At 36.6% G+C, this 19,516-nt stretch overlaps 2 protein-coding genes and 2 long non-coding RNA genes across 9 annotated transcripts; 1 reads left to right on the top strand and 3 right to left on the bottom strand.

Moving 5' to 3' along the window:
• Positions 1-670: 670 nt before the first annotated feature.
• Positions 671-2,255, bottom strand: LOC113331748. The gene is made up of 2 exons (XR_003351137.1): positions 1,187-2,255; positions 671-1,079 (listed from the first exon to the last, which is right to left on the bottom strand). It is a non-coding gene; the product is annotated as an uncharacterized LOC113331748 (long non-coding RNA).
• A 4,394-nt stretch (positions 2,256-6,649) lies between these two features.
• Positions 6,650-8,358, top strand: LOC113332016 (copper-transporting ATPase PAA1, chloroplastic-like). Its single transcript, XM_026578672.1, has 4 exons — positions 6,650-7,073; positions 7,162-7,215; positions 7,296-7,449; positions 8,048-8,358. Exons 1-4 carry the CDS (start codon positions 6,801-6,803, stop codon positions 8,053-8,055), a joined length of 489 nt encoding a protein of 162 aa, XP_026434457.1. The 5' UTR covers positions 6,650-6,800; the 3' UTR covers positions 8,056-8,358.
• Positions 8,359-8,605: 247 nt separating this feature from the next.
• Positions 8,606-15,154, bottom strand: LOC113332014 (potassium transporter 7-like). Of its 5 annotated transcripts, none has more exons than XM_026578666.1 (10): positions 14,663-15,154; positions 13,115-13,349; positions 12,727-12,975; positions 12,553-12,645; positions 11,907-12,167; positions 11,536-11,588; positions 11,261-11,375; positions 10,785-11,039; positions 9,939-10,461; positions 8,606-9,556 (listed from the first exon to the last, which is right to left on the bottom strand). In XM_026578666.1, the coding sequence occupies exons 1-10, from the start codon at positions 14,924-14,926 to the stop codon at positions 9,025-9,027; spliced, it is 2,580 nt and encodes an 859-aa protein (XP_026434451.1). In that variant the 5' UTR covers positions 14,927-15,154; the 3' UTR covers positions 8,606-9,024. The 5 variants fall into 5 exon arrangements, with proteins under 5 accessions (XP_026434451.1, XP_026434456.1, XP_026434454.1 ...); XM_026578671.1 differs by having other exon boundaries at positions 13,115-13,355; positions 14,663-15,153; XM_026578669.1 differs by having other exon boundaries at positions 12,553-12,603; positions 14,663-15,153.
• Positions 15,155-16,340: 1,186 nt separating this feature from the next.
• LOC113331819 lies at positions 16,341-18,730 on the bottom strand. 2 transcript variants are annotated; one of them, XR_003351215.1, is made up of 4 exons: positions 18,703-18,730; positions 17,596-17,810; positions 17,068-17,190; positions 16,341-16,460 (listed from the first exon to the last, which is right to left on the bottom strand). It is a non-coding gene; the product is annotated as an uncharacterized LOC113331819 (long non-coding RNA). The 2 variants fall into 2 exon arrangements; XR_003351214.1 differs by lacking the exon at positions 18,703-18,730 and having other exon boundaries at positions 17,596-17,938.
• Between the last annotated feature and the right edge of the window lie 786 nt (positions 18,731-19,516).

The following is a 19,516-nucleotide window of genomic DNA, read 5'->3' as shown; positions in this document are numbered from 1 at the left end:
ATTATATGTCCCTAGCTTTAACATCCTACAAATATATCCTTATACAACAATAAATATGTCCCTACTTTTTAAATAACCTTATCCATTTAAAATTAGATTCCCTTAATACCCTCGTCCATATAATATTTTTCTTTATTTCAAAACGCAGCAAATTTCTTCCTCTACCACTTTACCACCACCACTAGCACCACCACCACCAACATTCAACTACCATTCCACCACCACCGTTCAACCACCACCACCTACCAACCGCCACCACCACTAATATTCTACCACCACTCCATCACCACCACCATTACACCATCAGTCCTCCACCACCACTAGTTCGTCGTCGCCACCACCACTAGTCCGTCGTCGCCACCACCACCGCCACCGTCATCGCCGCGGCCACCACCACCACTGGTTCAGATATTTTTGTATCAACAACAGTAGTTGATCCAAATAAAAATAGAACCAACAGTAGAAGTTGATCCAATTTTGGGGATCAACAATGGTAGTTGATCCAAAAAAAAAAGGATCAACAATAGAAGTTGATCCATGTAAATGGAGTGAACTTGGCGTGAATCGAACACGCATCATCTGACATAGAGTCAGACATGCTACCATTGCACCACAAGTTCAAAATTGAAAGAAATTTACATGATTTAAACTACAAACATGATTTAAAATATAAGCATGATTATACTTATCTAAGGAAATATTATCAACAATAGGTTTTGAAAAGGATCAACAACAGTAGTTGATCCAATAAAAAATTGGGTCAACAACAAGAGTTGATCCAATAAATTGATCAACAACCGTAGTTGACCCCATAAAAAATTGGGTCAACAACAAGAGTTGATCCCATAAATGGATCAACAACCGTGGTTGATCCCATAAAAAATTGGGTCAACAACAACAATTGATCCCATAAAAACATATAAACAACAAAAATTGATCATCACGTGTAGCTTCATAAACAACAACAACTTCATCTCCTTCATTGCAGTTACCACCAATAGAACCATCAACCACCATTTATAATTCATAGCAGCAACCGCCACTATCTTCTACGAAGCTTCAACACCAATTCGAACCATCTAAAACAATTGAGCAAAAATTAAACAGAAAATGGTTACTGTTTATCATGAACCATATATAAGATTAACTCTTCTCAGTTGTTGCTACTGCTGTAATCAGAACTAACTCGATGATAGGGGATAACAGTGCAGTTCACACCACAGTCAGGGCGCAACTCTGTTGCCGCTGAGACAAATTCTTTCCATATTTCTTTTCGAAGATATCCCGAATTTGCGCTAGCTCTGGAATGTCCGAACACCTTGGAGCTGAAAATATTAAACTACAGATCCCTTCTTTAAGGTTTTCTGGGCATGTCCTGAACGAAATATGACTCATGTCAACAGATTAAAAGAAAAACCTTCTATTGAGTCTATAACACAACAAAGAGAAACAAAATAGCTACACAATGAGTTCACAGAAGAGGTCAATGATCTCAGTCGCCGCCATAACATTCTGCTCTCGTATCACATGTTTAACCTACACAATTACCAATCCCAGATTTATAAAATTAAACTTTGGCCAAATTGGAAATCATAAAATTCACTCTATACACCAATTAAAACGCACTGCGTTCATTTCTAACTATGAGGGAATGAACAATTGTAACTTGCATAAACAACACAACCACAGTATACTAGGATTACGATAATCAATGGTGAAATCATTTAAAGCAGAACATATAAGGTAGGCAGAATCATAAACTGAAACTAATTTTAATCGAGAATGAAGAAGACTTCATAACATTTAATCTTTTAAACATTGAAAACTTCAATTCAAATTTCTGATTTGGAAATTTGATTAAATAATTTCCTCCATCTCCATGACCACCACCATCATCAAATAATAGAACAATGATTCGATATCCTCCTCCACTGCCACCACCGCCACCATCATCAACTAAAAGAGCGGCGATTTAACATCCTCCACCACCCAGATCTAAGTTCGGAAGGCTATTTTCTCGTTGATTCTCCAGCAGATTTGAGTTGTATACCTAAATCAAGTAGAAATTAAGATAAAACGATTCTTTAAGAGTTGGGTGTGGTGATGTAGGTGGTGGATTAGGTAGTGACAGAGTTGATAATGGCAGTGATGAAGTTAGAGGTGGCGGCGGCGGCGGCGGCGAAAATGGTTCTGGTGGTGCAGCAACGAAGACGTGGAGAGTTTCATTGATTTTTATGGGAATGAAAATCTCTCTCTCTTTCAGTTTTTAAACACTAGAAAATATAGTGGGGGTATGTTTGGAAGTCTCTAATTTGTTAATGGACCCCTGATTGGCTTTTATAAAGAGAAGGACATATTTATTGTGTGATAAGGATATTTGTATAGCACATCAAAAATAGGGACAAATATTCAATTATCACTTTCTTGAATGACTTCTGCGCATAAATCTCTAAAATTCTTAAAGACTACCGGGGGTAGTTTGGGAAAAACAAAAAAACAGTCCTCCAAAAGATAGAGGTGGTGGCGGCGGCGACGAAGATGGTTCTGGTGGTGCAGCGACGAAGACGTGGAGAGTTTCATTGATATTTATGCGAATGAAAAATCTCTCTCTCTCTTTCAGTTTTTAATTACTAGAAAATATACTGGGGGTATATTTGGAAGTCTCTAATTTGTTAATGGACCCCTAATGGGCTTGTACAAAGAGAAGGACATATTTATTGTGTGATAAGGATATTTGTATAGCCCATCAAAAATAGGGACAAATATTCAATTACCACTTTCTTGAATGACTTCTGCGTATAAATCTCTAAAATTCTTAAAGACTACCGGGGGTAGTTTGGAAAAAACAAAAAAACAGTCCTCCAAAAGATTGAGGTGGCGGCGGCGGCGATGAAGATGGTTCTGGTGGTGCAGCGACGAAGACGTGGAGAGTTTCATTGATTTTTATGCGAATGAAAAATCTCTCTCTCTCTTTCAGTTTTTAAATACTAGAAAATATACTGAGGGTATATTCGAAGGTCTCTAATTTGTTAATGGACCCCTGATGGGCTTGTACAAAGAGAAGGACATATTTATTGTGTGATAAGGATATTTGTATAGCCCATCAAAAATAGGAACAAATATTCAATTACCACTTTCTTGAATGACTTTTGCGCATAAATCTCTAAAATTCTTAAAGACTACCGGGGGTAGTTTGGGAAAAACAAAAAAACAGTCCTCCAAAAGATAGAGGTGGCGGCGGCGGCGAAGATGGTTCTGGTGGTGCAGCGGCGAAGACGTGGAGAGTTTCATTGATTTTTATGCGAATGAAAAATCTCTCTCTCTCTTTCAGTTTTTAAATACTAGAAAATATACTGGGGGTATATTTGGAAGTCTCTAATTTGTTAATGGACCCCTGATTGGCTTTTACAAAGAGAAGGACATATTTATTGTGTGATAAGCATATTTGTATAGCAAATCAAAAATAGGGACAAATATTCAATTACCGCTTTCTTGAATGACTTCTGCGCATAAATCTCTAAAATTCTTAAAGACTACCGGGGGTAGTTTGGGAAAAACAAAAAAACAGTCCTCCAAAAGATAGAGGTGGTGGCGGCGGCGGCGAAGATGGTTCTGGTGGTGCAGCGACGAAGACGTGGAGAGTTTCATTGATTTTTATGCGAATGAAAAATCTCTCTCTCTCTTTCAGTTTTTAAATACTAGATAATATACTGGGGGTATATTTGGAAGTCTCTAATTTGTTAATGGACCCCTGATGGGCTTGTACAAAAAGAATGACATATTTATTGTGTGATAAGGATATTTGTATAGCCCATCAAAAATAGGGACAAATATTCAATTACCACTTTCTTGAATGACTTCTGCGCATAAATCTTTAAAATTCTTAAAGACTACCGGGGGTAGTTTGGGAAAAACAAAAAAACAGTCCTCCAAAAGATAGAGGTTGTGGCGGCAGCGTGGTGCTGGTGGTGCAGCGACGAAGACGTGGAGAGTTTCATTGATTTTTATGCGAATGAAAAATCTCTCTCTCTCTTTCAGTTTTTAAATACTAGAAAATATACTGGGGGTATATTTGGAAGTCTCTAATTTTTTAATGGATCCTTGATGGGCTTGTACAAAGAGAAGGACATATTTATTGTGTGATAAGGATATTTGTATAACCCATCAAAAATAGGGACAAATATTCAATTACCACTTTCTTGAATGACTTCTGCGCATAAATCTCTAAAATTCTTAAAGACTACCGGGGGTAGTTTGGGAAAAACAAAAAACAGTCTTCCAAAAGATAGAGGTGGCGGCGGCGGCGACGAAGATGGTTCTGGTGGTGCAGCGACGAAGACGTGGAGAGTTTCATTGATTTCTATGCGAATGAACAATCTCTCTCTCTTTCAGTTTTTAAATACTAGAAAATATACTGGGGGTATATTCGGAAGTCTCTAATTTGTTAATGGACCCCTGATGGGCTTGTACAAAGAGAAGGACATATTTATTGTGTGATAAGGATATTTGTTCAGCCCATCAAAAATAGGGACAAATATTCAATTACCACTTTCTTGAATGACTTCTACGCATAAATCTCTAAAATTCTTAAAGACTACCGGGGGTAGTTTCGGAAAACAAAAAAACAGACCTTGAAAAGATAGAGGTGGCAGCGGTGGCGACGAAGATGGTTCTGGTGGTGCAGCGACGAAGACGTGGAGAGTTTCATTGATTTTTATGCGAATGAAAAATCTCTCTCTCTCTCTTTCAGTTTTTAAATACTAGAAAATATACTTGGGGTATATTTGGAAGTCTCTAATTTGTTAATGGACCCCTGATGGGCTTGTACAAAGAGAAGGACATATTTATTGTGTGATAAGGATATTTGTATAGCCCATCAAAAATAGGGACAAATATTCAATTACCACTTTCTTGAATGACTTCTGCGCATAAATCTCTAAAATTCTTAAAGACTACCGGGGGTAGTTTGGGAAAAACAAAAAAACAGTCCTCCAAAAGATAGAGGTGGCGGCGGTGGCGAAGATGGTTCTGGTGGTGCAGCGACGAAGACGTGGAGAGTTTTATTGATTTTTATGCGAATGAAAAATCTCTCTCTCTCTTTCAGTTTTTAAATACTAGAAAATATACTGGGGGTATATTTGGAAGTCTCTAATTTTTTATTGGACCCTTGATGGGCTTGTACAAAGAGAAGGACATATTTATTGTGTGATAAGGATATTTGTATAGCCCATCAAAAATAGGGTCAAATATTCAATTACCACTTTCTTGAATGACTTCTGCGCATAAATCTCTAAAATTCTTAGAGACTACTGGGGGTAGTTTGGGAAAAACAAAAAAACAGTCCTCCAAAAGATAGAGGTGGCGGCGGCGGCGGCGAAGATGGTTCTGGTGGTGCAGCGACGAAGACGTGTAGAGTTTCATTGATTTTTATGCGAATGAAAAATATCTCTCTCTTTCAGTTTTTAAATACTAGAAAATATACTGGGGGTATATTTGGAAGTCTCTAATTTGTTAATAGACCCCTGATGGGCTTGTACAAAAAGAATGACATATTTGTTGTGTGATAAGGATATTTGTATAGCCCATCAAAAATAGGGACAAATATTCAATTACCACTTTCTTGAATGACTTCTGCGCATAAATCTTTAAAATTCTTAAAGACTACCGGGGGTAGTTTTGGAAAAACAAAAAAACAGTCCTCCAAAAGATAGAGGTGGTGGCGGTGGCGGCGAAGATGGTTCTAGTGGTGCAGCGACGAAGACGTGGAGAGTTTCATTGATTTTTATGCTAATGAAAAATCTCTCTCTCTCTTTCAGTTTTTAAATACTAGAAAATATACTGGGGGTATATTTGGAAGTCTCTAATTTATTAATGGACCCCTAATGGGCTTGTACAAAGAGAAGGACATATTTATTGTGTGATAAGGATATTTGTATAGCCCATCAAAAATAGGGACAAATATTCAATTACTTTTGTAGTATCGATTAGGTTAAAGCAAGAGATAGAGATAAAGATAGAGAAGGAGAAGAACTTCATATTTGATAAAGGGGCATCAGGGATTACATAATACAATGTTCTCTATATATAGGAAAGGGAAAAACCTAGTCATCTAATGGGTCGCACATCCATGGGTCACAGGCCCTATATCACTCCCCCTTGTGCGGTTCAATAACAAATATTTATCCATAACATTATATGTATAAATCTTTGTTATAGAACCGCACAAGGGGGAGTGTTATAGGGCCTGTGGCCCATGGATGTGCGGTCCTTTATATGACTAGGTTTTTCCCTTCGTCCCATCTTTCACCCATTAACGTCACAGATTTCCTTTCATCATTAGTAAAAATCAAATCAACATATTTCCTTTTCCCCATAAATGAAATTAAATTAAATCAAATCTGCCACAATCAAAGGAAGAAAAACACTTAGCTTGACGATGATTCCATATAGCTCCGCGGTACAGCTTCGTGCTGATAACATTTTGTAGTATCGATTAGGTTAAAGCAAGAGATATAGATAAAGATAGAGAATGAGAAGAACTTCAGATTTGATAAAGAGGCAACAGGGATTACATAATACAATGTTCTCTATATATAGGAAAGAGAAAAACCTAGTTATCTAATGACCGCACATCCATGGGCCACAGCCCTATAACAATTACCACTTTCTTGAATGACTTTTGCGCATAAATCTCTAAAATTCTTAAAGACTACCGGGGGTAGTTTGGGAAAAACAAAAGAAACAGTCCTCCCACCCACCACACAGACAGTGCACACAGAGAAACAATCGCATTAGTAAAAATGGCGTTTACACTCTCAGCAGCGTCAACTCTAACCTCCAAAACCCTAATTTGCCCTCCCAAGATCTCAATTTCCAGTCGCCATATCAATTCCTTAAAAACCCCTCTTAATAACTCAACCATTAATAACATCTCAACGAGATTTATCTCAATTTCTTCATCATCTGGCTTCTCCCGTTTTTCTTGCTCTGCTAGTGGAGATAATGCATCTAATGGCGGAGAAACAAAAGGAATTCCATCTTTATCTTCTGATTCTCTGACTTTTGATGTCAAAGTAAACTCAACCGATGTTTTGAATTTCTTCATTTTTAGAGTTTCTTTCCGTTTTTTGTTTTGTGATCTTTAGGGATGATTTTATGTAGGGAATGATGTGTGATGGGTGCGCTGTAAGTGTAAAAAAAATCTTAGAAAGTCAAGTAAGTTTTTTCGACATTTGACTCGCATTTGTTTTTCATTTTCCAAGGGCTATTAAAGGTTGAATTATATGAATGAACAGCCTCTGGTATCTACTGCTACCGTCAATCTTGCCATGGAGACAGCAACCGTGTTGCCTGTGGATGAAGCCAAGGCTGCACAGGATTGGCAGCAACAATTGGGAGAGACACTTGCGAAGCATTTAACTAATTGCGGGTTTGACTCAACTCTCAAAGGTAATCCTTAACATCCTTTTCTTTTTCACCGATCGGGCTCTAGAATCCATCTAAAATCATGTAGTGTTTGCTTGTAATTGTGGGTATCTATTGGGAAACACTATTGTTAGTTTAAATTTGGCTAGTTCTTTTGATTTGTAGTTTTGAACTTTTATTAGTTTGGTCTTTAAGGTACATATGAGGTTTCTTTCGAGTTCTGTAGAAACACTTACTAGACTACAGGTGTACTGCTTAACCTTTTCTTTTATCGATCTTTATGCTTGTTGACTTTTGTTCCTAGGAATTGCCACTATCGCGAAACTACCAACTCTTACTTCATCATGACAATATGTTAGATACTGGACTGGTGCCTACTTTCGTATTTTTAGTATGTTGAGTGCATTCCTACAACTATGAGCACTGTAACTACGCTTAACATATGTTTAAATATTTCGTAATTGAGAGTGGGAGAGATTTATGCCTACCATCTGTGTGAAATTTGTTAGAGAGATGATATCGGTATTTCCACATGCTCACTCAGTGCCATATTCATTTATCCAACTGTAGAACCACATGTTTGAGTCTCCTTTGACATTAAAAACTCGGTGATCAATGACAGGTCAATGAGAAGATGAAGGAAACATTTCTACATAGGATTGCTTGGCTACAAATAAATGTCTAGGTTTTACAATGGTTTTACTGTTCTCAGTTGATACTTGATGGTGATTCCGTTGAGGATAAATCGCTTCGCCACTCCCGACTTTGAAGGGTTTCAGAGAGAGGAAAAAAGCAGCATCTGTTGTCTGTTGAATGTAGTTTTCTTATAGAATCCCACGCAATTACTATACTTCCGTTGTGTTAACTGTAATAATTGTACAAGTGCATATGACGATCAATAGATTAAAGAGTCTTAGATCACTGCTTTCTCAAGTTGTTTTTGATGCTGTTCAGAAATTCCCAATACTGCAGAACCCCATACTGAACTAGCAGTCTCTTTTTCTCAAGGAGCAGAAGACCCATCATTTACTTAATAATTCCATGTTAACAAGTTGTTCAATTATTCGAACTCCTTGTTAACTTGTGTTCAGTAATTTGACGCAGCTCTTTTTCCAAGATGAAATCATGAAAAGTTCTATTATTTCCCTCAAGTGAGGGATTTAAATGGCAAAAAAAGCTACATAATTAAATAGGGATTTAATCGTTTTACCTTCAATATTGTAATTACAGTTCTTTCCAATGTGTATTCACTAATGAAATCAGTATTCCAGAATTACAGGAACAGTAATGCAACAACACTACAAAGATTCTGATTAACAAGTGCCGGGAATCTACAAATAGCCTGGTCAGGCCAACCTGGGCAATGAGAGCGAAAATTCGTTTTATAGTAAAATAATACAAACAGCTCTTCCCCCATTCATTTTTTTCCCTGGTGCAAACCTTGCATTCTCGTGGTAACTCAAATCCCTCAAATCTGTGTCTTATCTTCAATCAAAGACATCCCAAATAGCATGGCCTTTGCAGACCATTTTCCTCTGTAAACTTCGATGTCCAACTATAAGGAAAAACCGCCTTATTTTGGCGGCACAATTGAGAATCTTAAACCATGTATGTCATGCCAACCTGCATCAGATTTGAGTGGGGAACACTGAGATTCGCGATTCCCCTCCTGCAGTTCTTTCTTAAAAATGCATAGAAGTAATTTATGATAAGTTTTTTGATAAACCAAGAGTCCTTCCTTGCCCTGATATCTCCATGACCTAGTAGATAAACAACCCCGGATTCTTTGGCTTTCCGAATGAAAGAAAGTTCCCTTTCAAGGCTCTGTTCTGGGTCGAGTGTTTCTCCAGGAAGAAATGGGACTACCTCCGCTGAGGTACTTGCTTCGAAGATGGGTTTTTCTGGGCAGGTGAAATCTGCTAGAAGTGGTACCCCGAGGGAATATACACTTCCATTGGGTGCTATAAGAAGCCTTGAAGAATTAATTTCATCATCAGATTCGGTATCTTCATCCCCATCACTCTCTAATTGTCGCTCCTGGGCTTCTCGACGAATAAACTTCTCAAGGCTCTCAATGAGTAGTTGTTCGAACGTCTGATGATTCTCTTTTCGTACATCCTTGTAGCCATACCTGTTGAACAGTTTGAAGTTTATAAGGTGTAGTTGAAACAAGCTTACATTCCATAAAAAAAAGAGAGAAGAAATTGCTTGAAAAAGATTAACAAGATTAACATGCATTAGATTTTTATAAGGGAGGGGCGGAGGGGCTGCACGCATGTAAACTGCACAAGTTTATCAGGGATCCAACCTGGTTAACCCATTTTCAAAATACGATTAACCTGATCCAGGCCTCACTTTTACTTAGGATGGGATAGGGTGTCCCCTGATTTTATACCCACAATTTTTTTTTATTTTTTTTTTTTATTATCATAATATGGATGCAACCAATTCAACCAGTTATTATATATAAAGGTAATAAAAGGTCAGAGACTTGTGATATCTGAGAAAAATACCTAGCAATGCACCGGAAAATGTGATAGCTCTTTCCACAGACACGGCGGAAAAGAAATCTTTCACCTTGGGGAACTACCGGAACTGGGACATACTTAATGCACACAAATATGATCATAGAGTGGATTGCCGGGAGAGTGGTCAAGAAATGGCCAAAAATGGCTGGTACTCCCTTCACCAGCTCATTGTAAAGCAACCCGATACCAGGAGCTCTAACAGTGCCAAGGTTGCAACCTAGTTGACGCATAAGCTCTGTAGAAAGTTTCTTCTTGACTTCAGTTTCATATTTAAGCTTGCTTCCATAGTTCCAGACGTACATGATGAAGAACAGAACTACTGCAAAAACTAATATAATCCAACTTCCATCTCCAACACTCCATAAAACCGAAGAGAAAATGGTTAATTCCAACCCTAAGAAGAAAACCAAAAAGCTGAGCACAATGATGATGTTTATCTGCCATATTAGCAACATAACAATGGTGACTAAGATTGTTGTCATCATCATAACCCCGAGCTCTGCAATGCCTGCAAACAGATTAGACGTCAGCAAGTGCAAATAGCTAGCACAATTATTTTATTGAAGACGAAAACTAAATCAGCTTACACACACATCAAACACCACCTGAATGAATATTAGGTCATTTTCAGTTTAAGTTGTGCCCACGAAAAGATGACATAAGGTGAGACGTTCAGGTCATTGATCGTGTAAGTATACAAATTAGGTCGTCTGACTCTTTCAGAATATATTTAAACAAGATACACCAGACCATCAGCACTAATGAAATATAAGAAAATGGAATACGATATGGATTTAAACATAGAAAAGATGCATAGAAAAGAAGATTTACCATACGCATTTCCAATTTCATTATTGCTTGCAAAGGTGCAGACAAACACCAGACAGAATACCAAGAGAAACCAGTTTATGACTGGAATATATATCTGACCCATGAACTTCCGAGATGTGTGAACGATTTTAAGGCGAGGAAAACATCCAAGTGCTGTCGACTGTTTTATGCATGAGAAGGTAGCTGTTGTCATTGTCCGACTGGCGATAAGTGCTGCAATGTTAGCAATGAAGAAGACTGGCCAGAAAACACCACCTATAGACAGCACATGCGCAATATGATTATCTTTTCAATTTTACAACCAAAAACAAGCAATACTGGTTTTAACCGTAGTAGCCTATAAAAGCGTCACTTAGTCAGGGCTCCTATCCCACGGCCATTATCTGAAAGCCAGTTGGGTTAATTCCATCAACATAAAGGTTTAAATTAAAAGGATATTAAGAATATGAAATAAACAACACGCGTAAAAAGCTTACTGGGAACAGAAGAAAAGAAAACTTGATCATAGTTGCTTGGGTTTTCCATAAGATAGGCAGCTTGACCAAGGTATCCCAACATGAGGCAAGGCAGAACCAGAAACACAAATGTGAGCTGCAATGACCATTACCAGAAGGATCAGTATTTCTGACCAAAATTGCAAAGTTTAACAAATAATGTATGGAGAACAGGGTCTGAATGTTGCGATTCCAATTTATTACATATCAAGAAAGATTCTCGCCAACATGTTACATATTCTTATACGGTGCTTTACCTGAATTGATCTCACCGAGAAGTAGCAAAGGTCTGCAAACATTGCTTCTGAACCTGAAATACACCAGGCCATTAGTCATCCAGAAAAGTGGATATGGGAACAACAAAATTGCACTCATTGATGTAATAGCCATACCCTTAGTTTTAAGAAACCATTTGTATGATTAAGACAAATTTTTCAGTCAATAAAGGTCCACAATATGAAGAATATCCGATGAGACGCATTTGTTGCAGTAGATTCAAATTAGAAATACATAAGTATAGGATTCCAATATACAGTCATATGATTCTTCCAGATCTTTTGTGAAAATTCCTAAGGAAAAGCTAAAATAATAAATTAGCAGCAGGGGAGAAGGTAGTTAAGCATGTTACCTGTTGCACATAAAATACAACCTCCAAGGGACAGCCAAGCCTGAGTTGAATTCCTTTCGAAGTAGTAATAAATATGTACAGGATTAAATGCATTGAGAACAGTATAACCATATTTTACAAGGTTGTAGATCCCAATTCCCCCAAGCGAACAGAACCATATGAATAAAGCAGGACCTATTACCAGTCCAACTTTGCTTGTGCCGAACTTCTGTACACTGAACAAAATTATAAGACACGCAACTGAAATCATCATCACTTCATCTGCAAAAGAAAGATGGGAATACCTGCTTAGTACTCGTACTTTAATGCAGTCATTCCGACAGTTAAGAAAAAAAACGAGTTTTACTATAGCTGCTCTCTAGTGTGGTGAAAGCAAATTTTTACTGTCTACAAAAACATAGTTTTTACAATTGGCGGCTGAGGTGGAAAAGCCGACCACTATTTTTTTTTTGTTGTAATCCAAAGTGTTAAGACTTGAAGATCACATGACCCGGAATGAATCAGTATTGATTAAAAGAAGTATTTAAAGGATTACGTTCTTCACACTGCTAGGAACGAGAAACTAAATCTAGGAAAATATATACAAAAGAAAAAGAAAAAAAATAGATTTTATACACCAGCCGAATTGATAATAACAGGGTGTCACCTTGTTCGACTGCATCTATTCCAACCTTCAAGCCACCCACAGCCGACATTACTGCATTCACGATACATCCAGTAAAAATAAGAAATCCAATTTCTGAAAGATGAACAATTTTTTTTTTCAGCAGGCATATAGCTAAAGAAAACAAATGGAAGGGATAAAATAGCAAATCAGAACCTGACATTGCCGGGGTAACAACTCCATCAGCTATGACCATAGAGGTACCAGCAAGAACCAGCATTAGTAGAAGCTTTTTCAATGTAATTGAACTCTCAAGGTGCTCCTTAATTTTTAAGGACCTTTCAAGTTCTGCAGATGGCACTTTTAACCTGAAGCTTGATATGCGGGTATCAGATGGAAGCTGGTTTGGCAGAAGACTGACCTTCGCATGCCTACAGATCAATGAGTACAAAGCAAATGTGCCACCTACAGTAGTTACAGTGTCACACAGCCAAAAGGGATTTTCTTTTAGTCCATCTACTCCAAATATAAGAGAGAGAGAGAGAGAGAGAGAGACAGAGATACAAATCACAGATACAAAAACATTCGAAACGTATTGGCATACCTTCTCCATCATCATTGGCCCAAAGGACAACCAGTACGTACTTGATTAGAGGTATCAAGATTAAGACATATAGAACCAGTGATAAAGCTCCAAGAATGTCTTCCTTGTCTTTAATTGGAGACTTGTTGAACATCACGCTAAAAGTATATAAAGGACTTGTTCCAACATCGCCATAGACAACCCCAAGAGTCTGAAAAGCAAGTATGATTTTCCTCCCCATCGTAAAGTCCTGCATCTAAATCTACACAATTAAGACATCAACTTCTAATATCTTTGTGTTCGACAGGTTTGTTTTCATAGAAGGAATAGTGATTGAAGAAGTTGGTAAGAAAGGAAAAACAAATCCAATTAAGACATCAATTCTATGTCATCTTTTCAATCAAAAGTTGAGTGATTTATGACGTCAATTGTTCTATTTGATTCAATTTGATCGGTTTACGTCAAGCCAACTTTGACGGGGTTAAGAATTTCTCAAAAACAGGATGATTTCTATAAGGATATAGACCTCGTACATGGTCGGAACTCGTATATGGCCTACACCTAATTTGCAAAAATATTATGAATAAGCTCAATTTTCAACCCAAATTCATGATAGATGAAAGATGAAAAAGGCAAGCCAGGCAGTATTCAATAGTGCATACCTTAGCAGTATTTGATTCTGCTATGCAACATGCAACATGCTTCTACAAGAACTAAAAAAAGTAGTCTTCAATACAAGGGGTCTATTACATGTCCAAACAATTGTGTCTAAAAACTGAACTAATCACAGGTATCCCTAGAACATCCACAATGGTGTATGGTAAAAGCTATAGTTATATGGTATAAATAGCTTTCAGTTTAGGTTTAGCACATAGTGGTTGAAAATGCAAACTGGTGGTGTCAGAGATAAGAGTTTGGTGTCAGACTCTATCTAAGAACGAGCTTGGTATGAGCATGTACGGGCTCATTCTCAGATCGAGTTTCATGTGAGGCTCATTCTCATCTTGGGTCTGAATGACATACCACACTGAGATGGAGTTCAAAGGAGTTTTGAGTGCGGTTATTTATAGCATATGCTATATCCAAATGCCAAACCCGGCACTTAAAATTGGTATATATGCCATATTATGGCTATAGCCGCTTCCATTTCGAGCGAAATTATGGCAAAAATGCTATAATCTCATGCCATTGTGGATAGTCTGAAAAAGTAAAACCTACTGGCACACAGTCTGCAATTTACATTTTCATGTATCCTTATCATTATTAACAAAATTAGCATCACTACCAAAACCAAACGCACTCTAGCATTATGTGGACCAACGGGTATAGAATCAAATCGGACCTACTTAGCTTGAAATTTTCCAAAATTTGATTTAAGAAAGTGATTCTATTAAATAAGATTCCAACGAGTACAAATTCAATAAATTTCATTAGTTATCCAACTAGAAAACTAAATTTTCACCACATTTGTTACTCGAGTAAGAGATCTGAAATTCACCAGTCAAATGCATATCCTAATTTAAAGAATGAATCCAATATACACTAGATCAAATAATGAAATGTAAATACCTCATATTCATTTCGATGAGCACCAGGAATCTCAAGAGCTTCAACATCAAAAGAATCAATTCGCGGACCAGTTCTAATTAATTTAGTTTCAGCGTTTTCATCTTCTTCTGAATCTACCAAACTCATACGAGCTGGTAAATCATCATTATCATCATCATCAACATCAGAATCATCATCATCGTTTTGAAATACCCATCTTGATTCAGATGAATCCATAGCTACTAATCCACCATTTTCTCTTTCTATCAAACTTTCTTCCGCCATTATGAGAAATACTTCACGAATTTCTCCTCATAAATCTAAATCTCCAAACAAACCTAGAATTTTTATCGACAACTCAGAAAGCGATCCAATCTGAACCAGGGAATGATTTTTTCTTTTCTTTTTTTCTTTTAAGTGAAAGGTGTTTGTATATGTAAAAAAGTCTAATCGTTTTTTTTTTAATCGGAGAATTTTTACACCAAAGCCATGAAAATCAGAAAATAGGAAGGCTAAAAAGGAAAGAGAAAACGAGAAATCAACGAAAGAATATTACTATGCCCATTGCCCGGTAGGACCAGTACAGTTAATTGAGTGCGTCACGTCCACGCGTCTCTGTTAGCAAAAACGCGATCATTTTTACGGGTTTACGGTTTACCCAATACAAAGAGGGAAAATTAGGCTAAGGCCCAACTCATGGATAACCCATAATATGAGGCCCTTAATTAAAACAAATTTAAATCTAGGCCCCGAGTTATTAAAGGACATCCATACCCTTTTATATATTGTCAAGCCCATAATTAAATAAAATTTAAGCCCAAAATTATTAAATGTAGGCCCAAAATTATTAAAATACAGTGTGAATGTGTAAACAGAAGTTACACATGCATATGGCATGTGTATCCAGAAGTTACACATCCTTATGCCATGTGTAATGAAAAGTTACACATCAAGAAAATAGACATCAAAAAGAACGCATATAAAAAATAAATGTAATACTTTAATATTCATTTATTAATTTCTTAGCATGTGTAACTAGAAGTTACACACGCATCTGTCTAGTTTAATTGAGAGTTACAAATGCATCTATCTAGTGTAATTGAGAGTTACACATGCGTCTGATTTGTGCTTTTATGAAGTTTAAATCTTTGCCTTTCCTTCTTGTCTTCCTCCCTCCAAAATGCTTGCATATCTGCAACGAAATAAACATCCATGTATTAGGTTGGATGAACAAAAAGCAAAAAAAGAAAAAAAAATATTAGAACGAATTGTAAGGCAAAATTATAGAACAAAGATCACAGAAAATACACATGATAACCTATCTTAGCATGTGTAACTGGGAGTTACACATGCATCCGTCATGTGTAATCATCAGTTACACATCCATATCGATGTGTATGCAGAAGTTACACATCCTGATGAGATCGGTTTCTTCACAACACAATAAAGAAACTTGAAAGCAAGTGAATGTATCTTGAGTCAGAACCTCATTCTGCATCCAGGTATGAGTAACAAGCTATAATATACGCAGAAAATGACAGAATAGGGTCAATGCATAAACAAATCATTATGTTGTCCATACACTACTTTCACTATGGACTTGTTATGGACTTAAACTGGTTAACATATCTCCACTAGTTAGTCCTACATTTACTTAAACAAACCATTTCCACTACTTACCTATAGACAGAGATATATAGGGGCATCTGGATTTGCTCGCAGTAGCATTAACTTATCACCTCGATCATCATTGACAACAAGCCGCTCATTTTTATTGTTTCAGGAACAATTGCTCTAAATTCTCAATCACTAACTGAACCTGAATCATTCAAAGCACAAGTAACTACTTAGGTTTAATCATACACAATACTACTACTTGTGAAAGACCTTGTAACCAATTGTGTAAATACTATATGTAAGTAAAATATATGTAACCTGAAGTTACACATTCAATCGGCATGTGTAACTAGAAATTACACATCAAATTAGCTTGTGTAACTAGAAGTTACACATCTAATTAGCATGTGTATCTATAAGTTTCACATACTTTTGCATACCAATAAATACAAAAGGAAAATCAAACACAATCAGCTAAAATTCCCAATAAAAATTTAATAGATGTATTATGTTACAAATAAGTCTCACAAGGTAGTAAATTCAGTGATTGTTAGAAAAATCAATCTTAACTAATTAAACTACCGAATTGCACGCCATAATACTTTTAGTACTGCAATCAAGTAATCTAAAGAACACTGTCAGCTGTATTTTAATCTGATTTATTGACATAGCGCATACTACTGAGAAATGATGACAGAGTTAATCCATAAGTACAGGTCTAGCTAAGGGTTCAGTGCAGGCTGGAAGCCAAATAAACACTATGAATACTGAAAAGAAAAAAAATTTGTAAATTATTATGTATAACGTACCATATCCAGAGTGAAAACCCCTCAATCTGGCTTTTGTCATTCTCCGTGCATGATATGGAGAGTGAATGTGGTTTGGTTTGCAGCTGATGAATCCATCTTTAACCAACTTCCTAATGTGTTTCCCTGCACAAGACAACACAAAACCAATAAACTCAACAAAAAATAAGCATAACGTAGATAGAAACCAGTAGATCCGCATAGCATGTGCAACTAGCAGTTACACATTCGGTTAGCATGTGTAACTATAAGATACACATTCAATTAGCATGTGTAACTTGCAGATACACATGCATCTGAATTGTGTAACTAGGAGTTACACATGCATCATACTTATATATGTCAACATAAAATCAACAAATTCATACGATACATTAAGTGGTAAAGTAACTGAGTCCATAAGACCCTACATAATATACCAAAAAAAGTAATGTTCAGCTATTATCCATGTAGCAAAGCTTGCAATTCATTCTATGCGGCTATGCCTCGTTTATAATAATGAACCTATATATCTTGGGGAAAAATGGTTACCATCAAAAAGTTCAGGTACTTGGGCAGAAGATCATCGAATCCATCTGAGATGAAGACACGTCTGACGTATAACTTCAAGTTGGACTTGTTAGCATTGTAGTAACTCCCATACAGATCATGAGGAGCCTTTGGAGGAACAAAAAGAACAGCCTTGAACTCAACATCACCTTCATCACTAACTTGACTTGTTCCAATCAGACCAAACACCAAAAATCCTGCCAAATGAGCTATAATTCATGTCTCATGCTTAGGTATATGAACAAGCAAAGTATGAAATTTTTCTTCTGAGCCAGCTGACTCAAATCCAGAAATGAAAACAAACAAAGAATCCTGCCAAATGAGCTAATCAGTATTAAGAACAAGTAAGGTATGATCTCCTGAGAACAACAATTATTCCTTCTGATACAAGAAGGAACACATGATTTGACGTGTAAATAACACACAACCCAAGCTCAGCAAGACCACAAACAAAGCAAAACAACTAAGCATTTTTAAGGTTTAACGTCAAACTCTATATAAGAAGTTGCGTAGAGGAAGATAGAGATGAAGTATTGTACTGTCACTACGAGTTACACATGCATATTAGATGTGTAACGGCTAGTTACACATGCTAATATGCATGTGTAACTAATGTTTACATATGCCATATGCATATGTAACTACTGATTACACATGCATTTTGTACTCAAACAAGAAAACACCCCAATAAAAAACTAAAATGCCCTCCTCATTTAATAAACTGAAACAATGAAATCATTAAGATGGACCATATTTTCAGTTCCAAAGAGAACAACATACTTTTTTTTTAATTTGATTCACTACATGTCTAATAGCCATTCTAAATTTTGCGTAATGTGACTGTCTGACTGAGAGGAGGTAAACATTTACTTACTATCCAATGCGCACTCTTTCAGTTACACATATCAGTTTCCTAAACCAAAAAGATCTGTCAGACTATAATTAGTAGTAATATCTTACAAAACATGAACAAATCGAGAGGCTACTCTAAGATATGAATGTATTAAGTTCATGTATTGTTAACAGACATCAACCTAAGCCTTATTATCTCAAATTAAAAATTAAAATCAATCCTAATAACTAACTTACCTGATTTCAATCCCTATTTTTTCACTTTACCTATCCTGCAGATCCTCTACATACCAAATATTCACTGCAAGCAACACAAACAAGTTATTATATACAAATTGACATTGAAAACACCGCCATCAGCACCAATATTGGCTCCAAATCCTCATCTATAACCTGCACTTCCTCCACCACAACCTCCTAGAATCACAAACTTAATGGAACAGTTGAAACACTCTGCAATTCCACCACCACTGCCGAACATGACACCTCCACTTACTTCTCCACCACTCAACAGGTAAAAAATCCCCCACTAAAACCTGCATCTGCGCCACCACCACCACCTCCTCATACTCAGCATGGCTAGAAGCCAACAAGTATCATTTCCAGTAAAGGTTTCTTCCAACATAATCAAACTATGGTAGAAGATTAAACTGCTAGTAAAATTGAAAGCATAATTTCGATTAGATATATAGTTTGTGTCATGAAACTGCATCTGTTGTTATTGTTTAAACAATTGAAAATAAATTTCGTAAAATTATATATCAAGAATAAAATGAAATTGAAAATTAAGAGTGGTTGAAATTAAAATTAAAACTATGGGTAATAGAGACGATGATTTGCTGATATCAAATCTCAAATCAGTTTATAGATCGGAGCTACAATTATATTTACGTCGATTTTGATGAAGAACAGATCTGAAATATTTGTTCAAAATTCTTCAAAAAAATTACATCAAAACAACCAGAGTGAGTAGATGTTGTAGATTAAAGATCCAAACTCTGATTAAGGATCAAACAACGAAATCGAGATTCGTTTTCATATTTTTTTCAAA

The sequence above is a fragment of the Papaver somniferum genome, unplaced genomic scaffold (genome assembly GCF_003573695.1).
Source record: "Papaver somniferum cultivar HN1 unplaced genomic scaffold, ASM357369v1 unplaced-scaffold_128, whole genome shotgun sequence".
Classification (NCBI taxonomy): domain Eukaryota; kingdom Viridiplantae; phylum Streptophyta; class Magnoliopsida; order Ranunculales; family Papaveraceae; genus Papaver; species Papaver somniferum.
The sequence above is the reverse complement of the archived record's forward strand: the minus strand, read 5'-3'. Positions and strand labels throughout refer to the sequence as shown.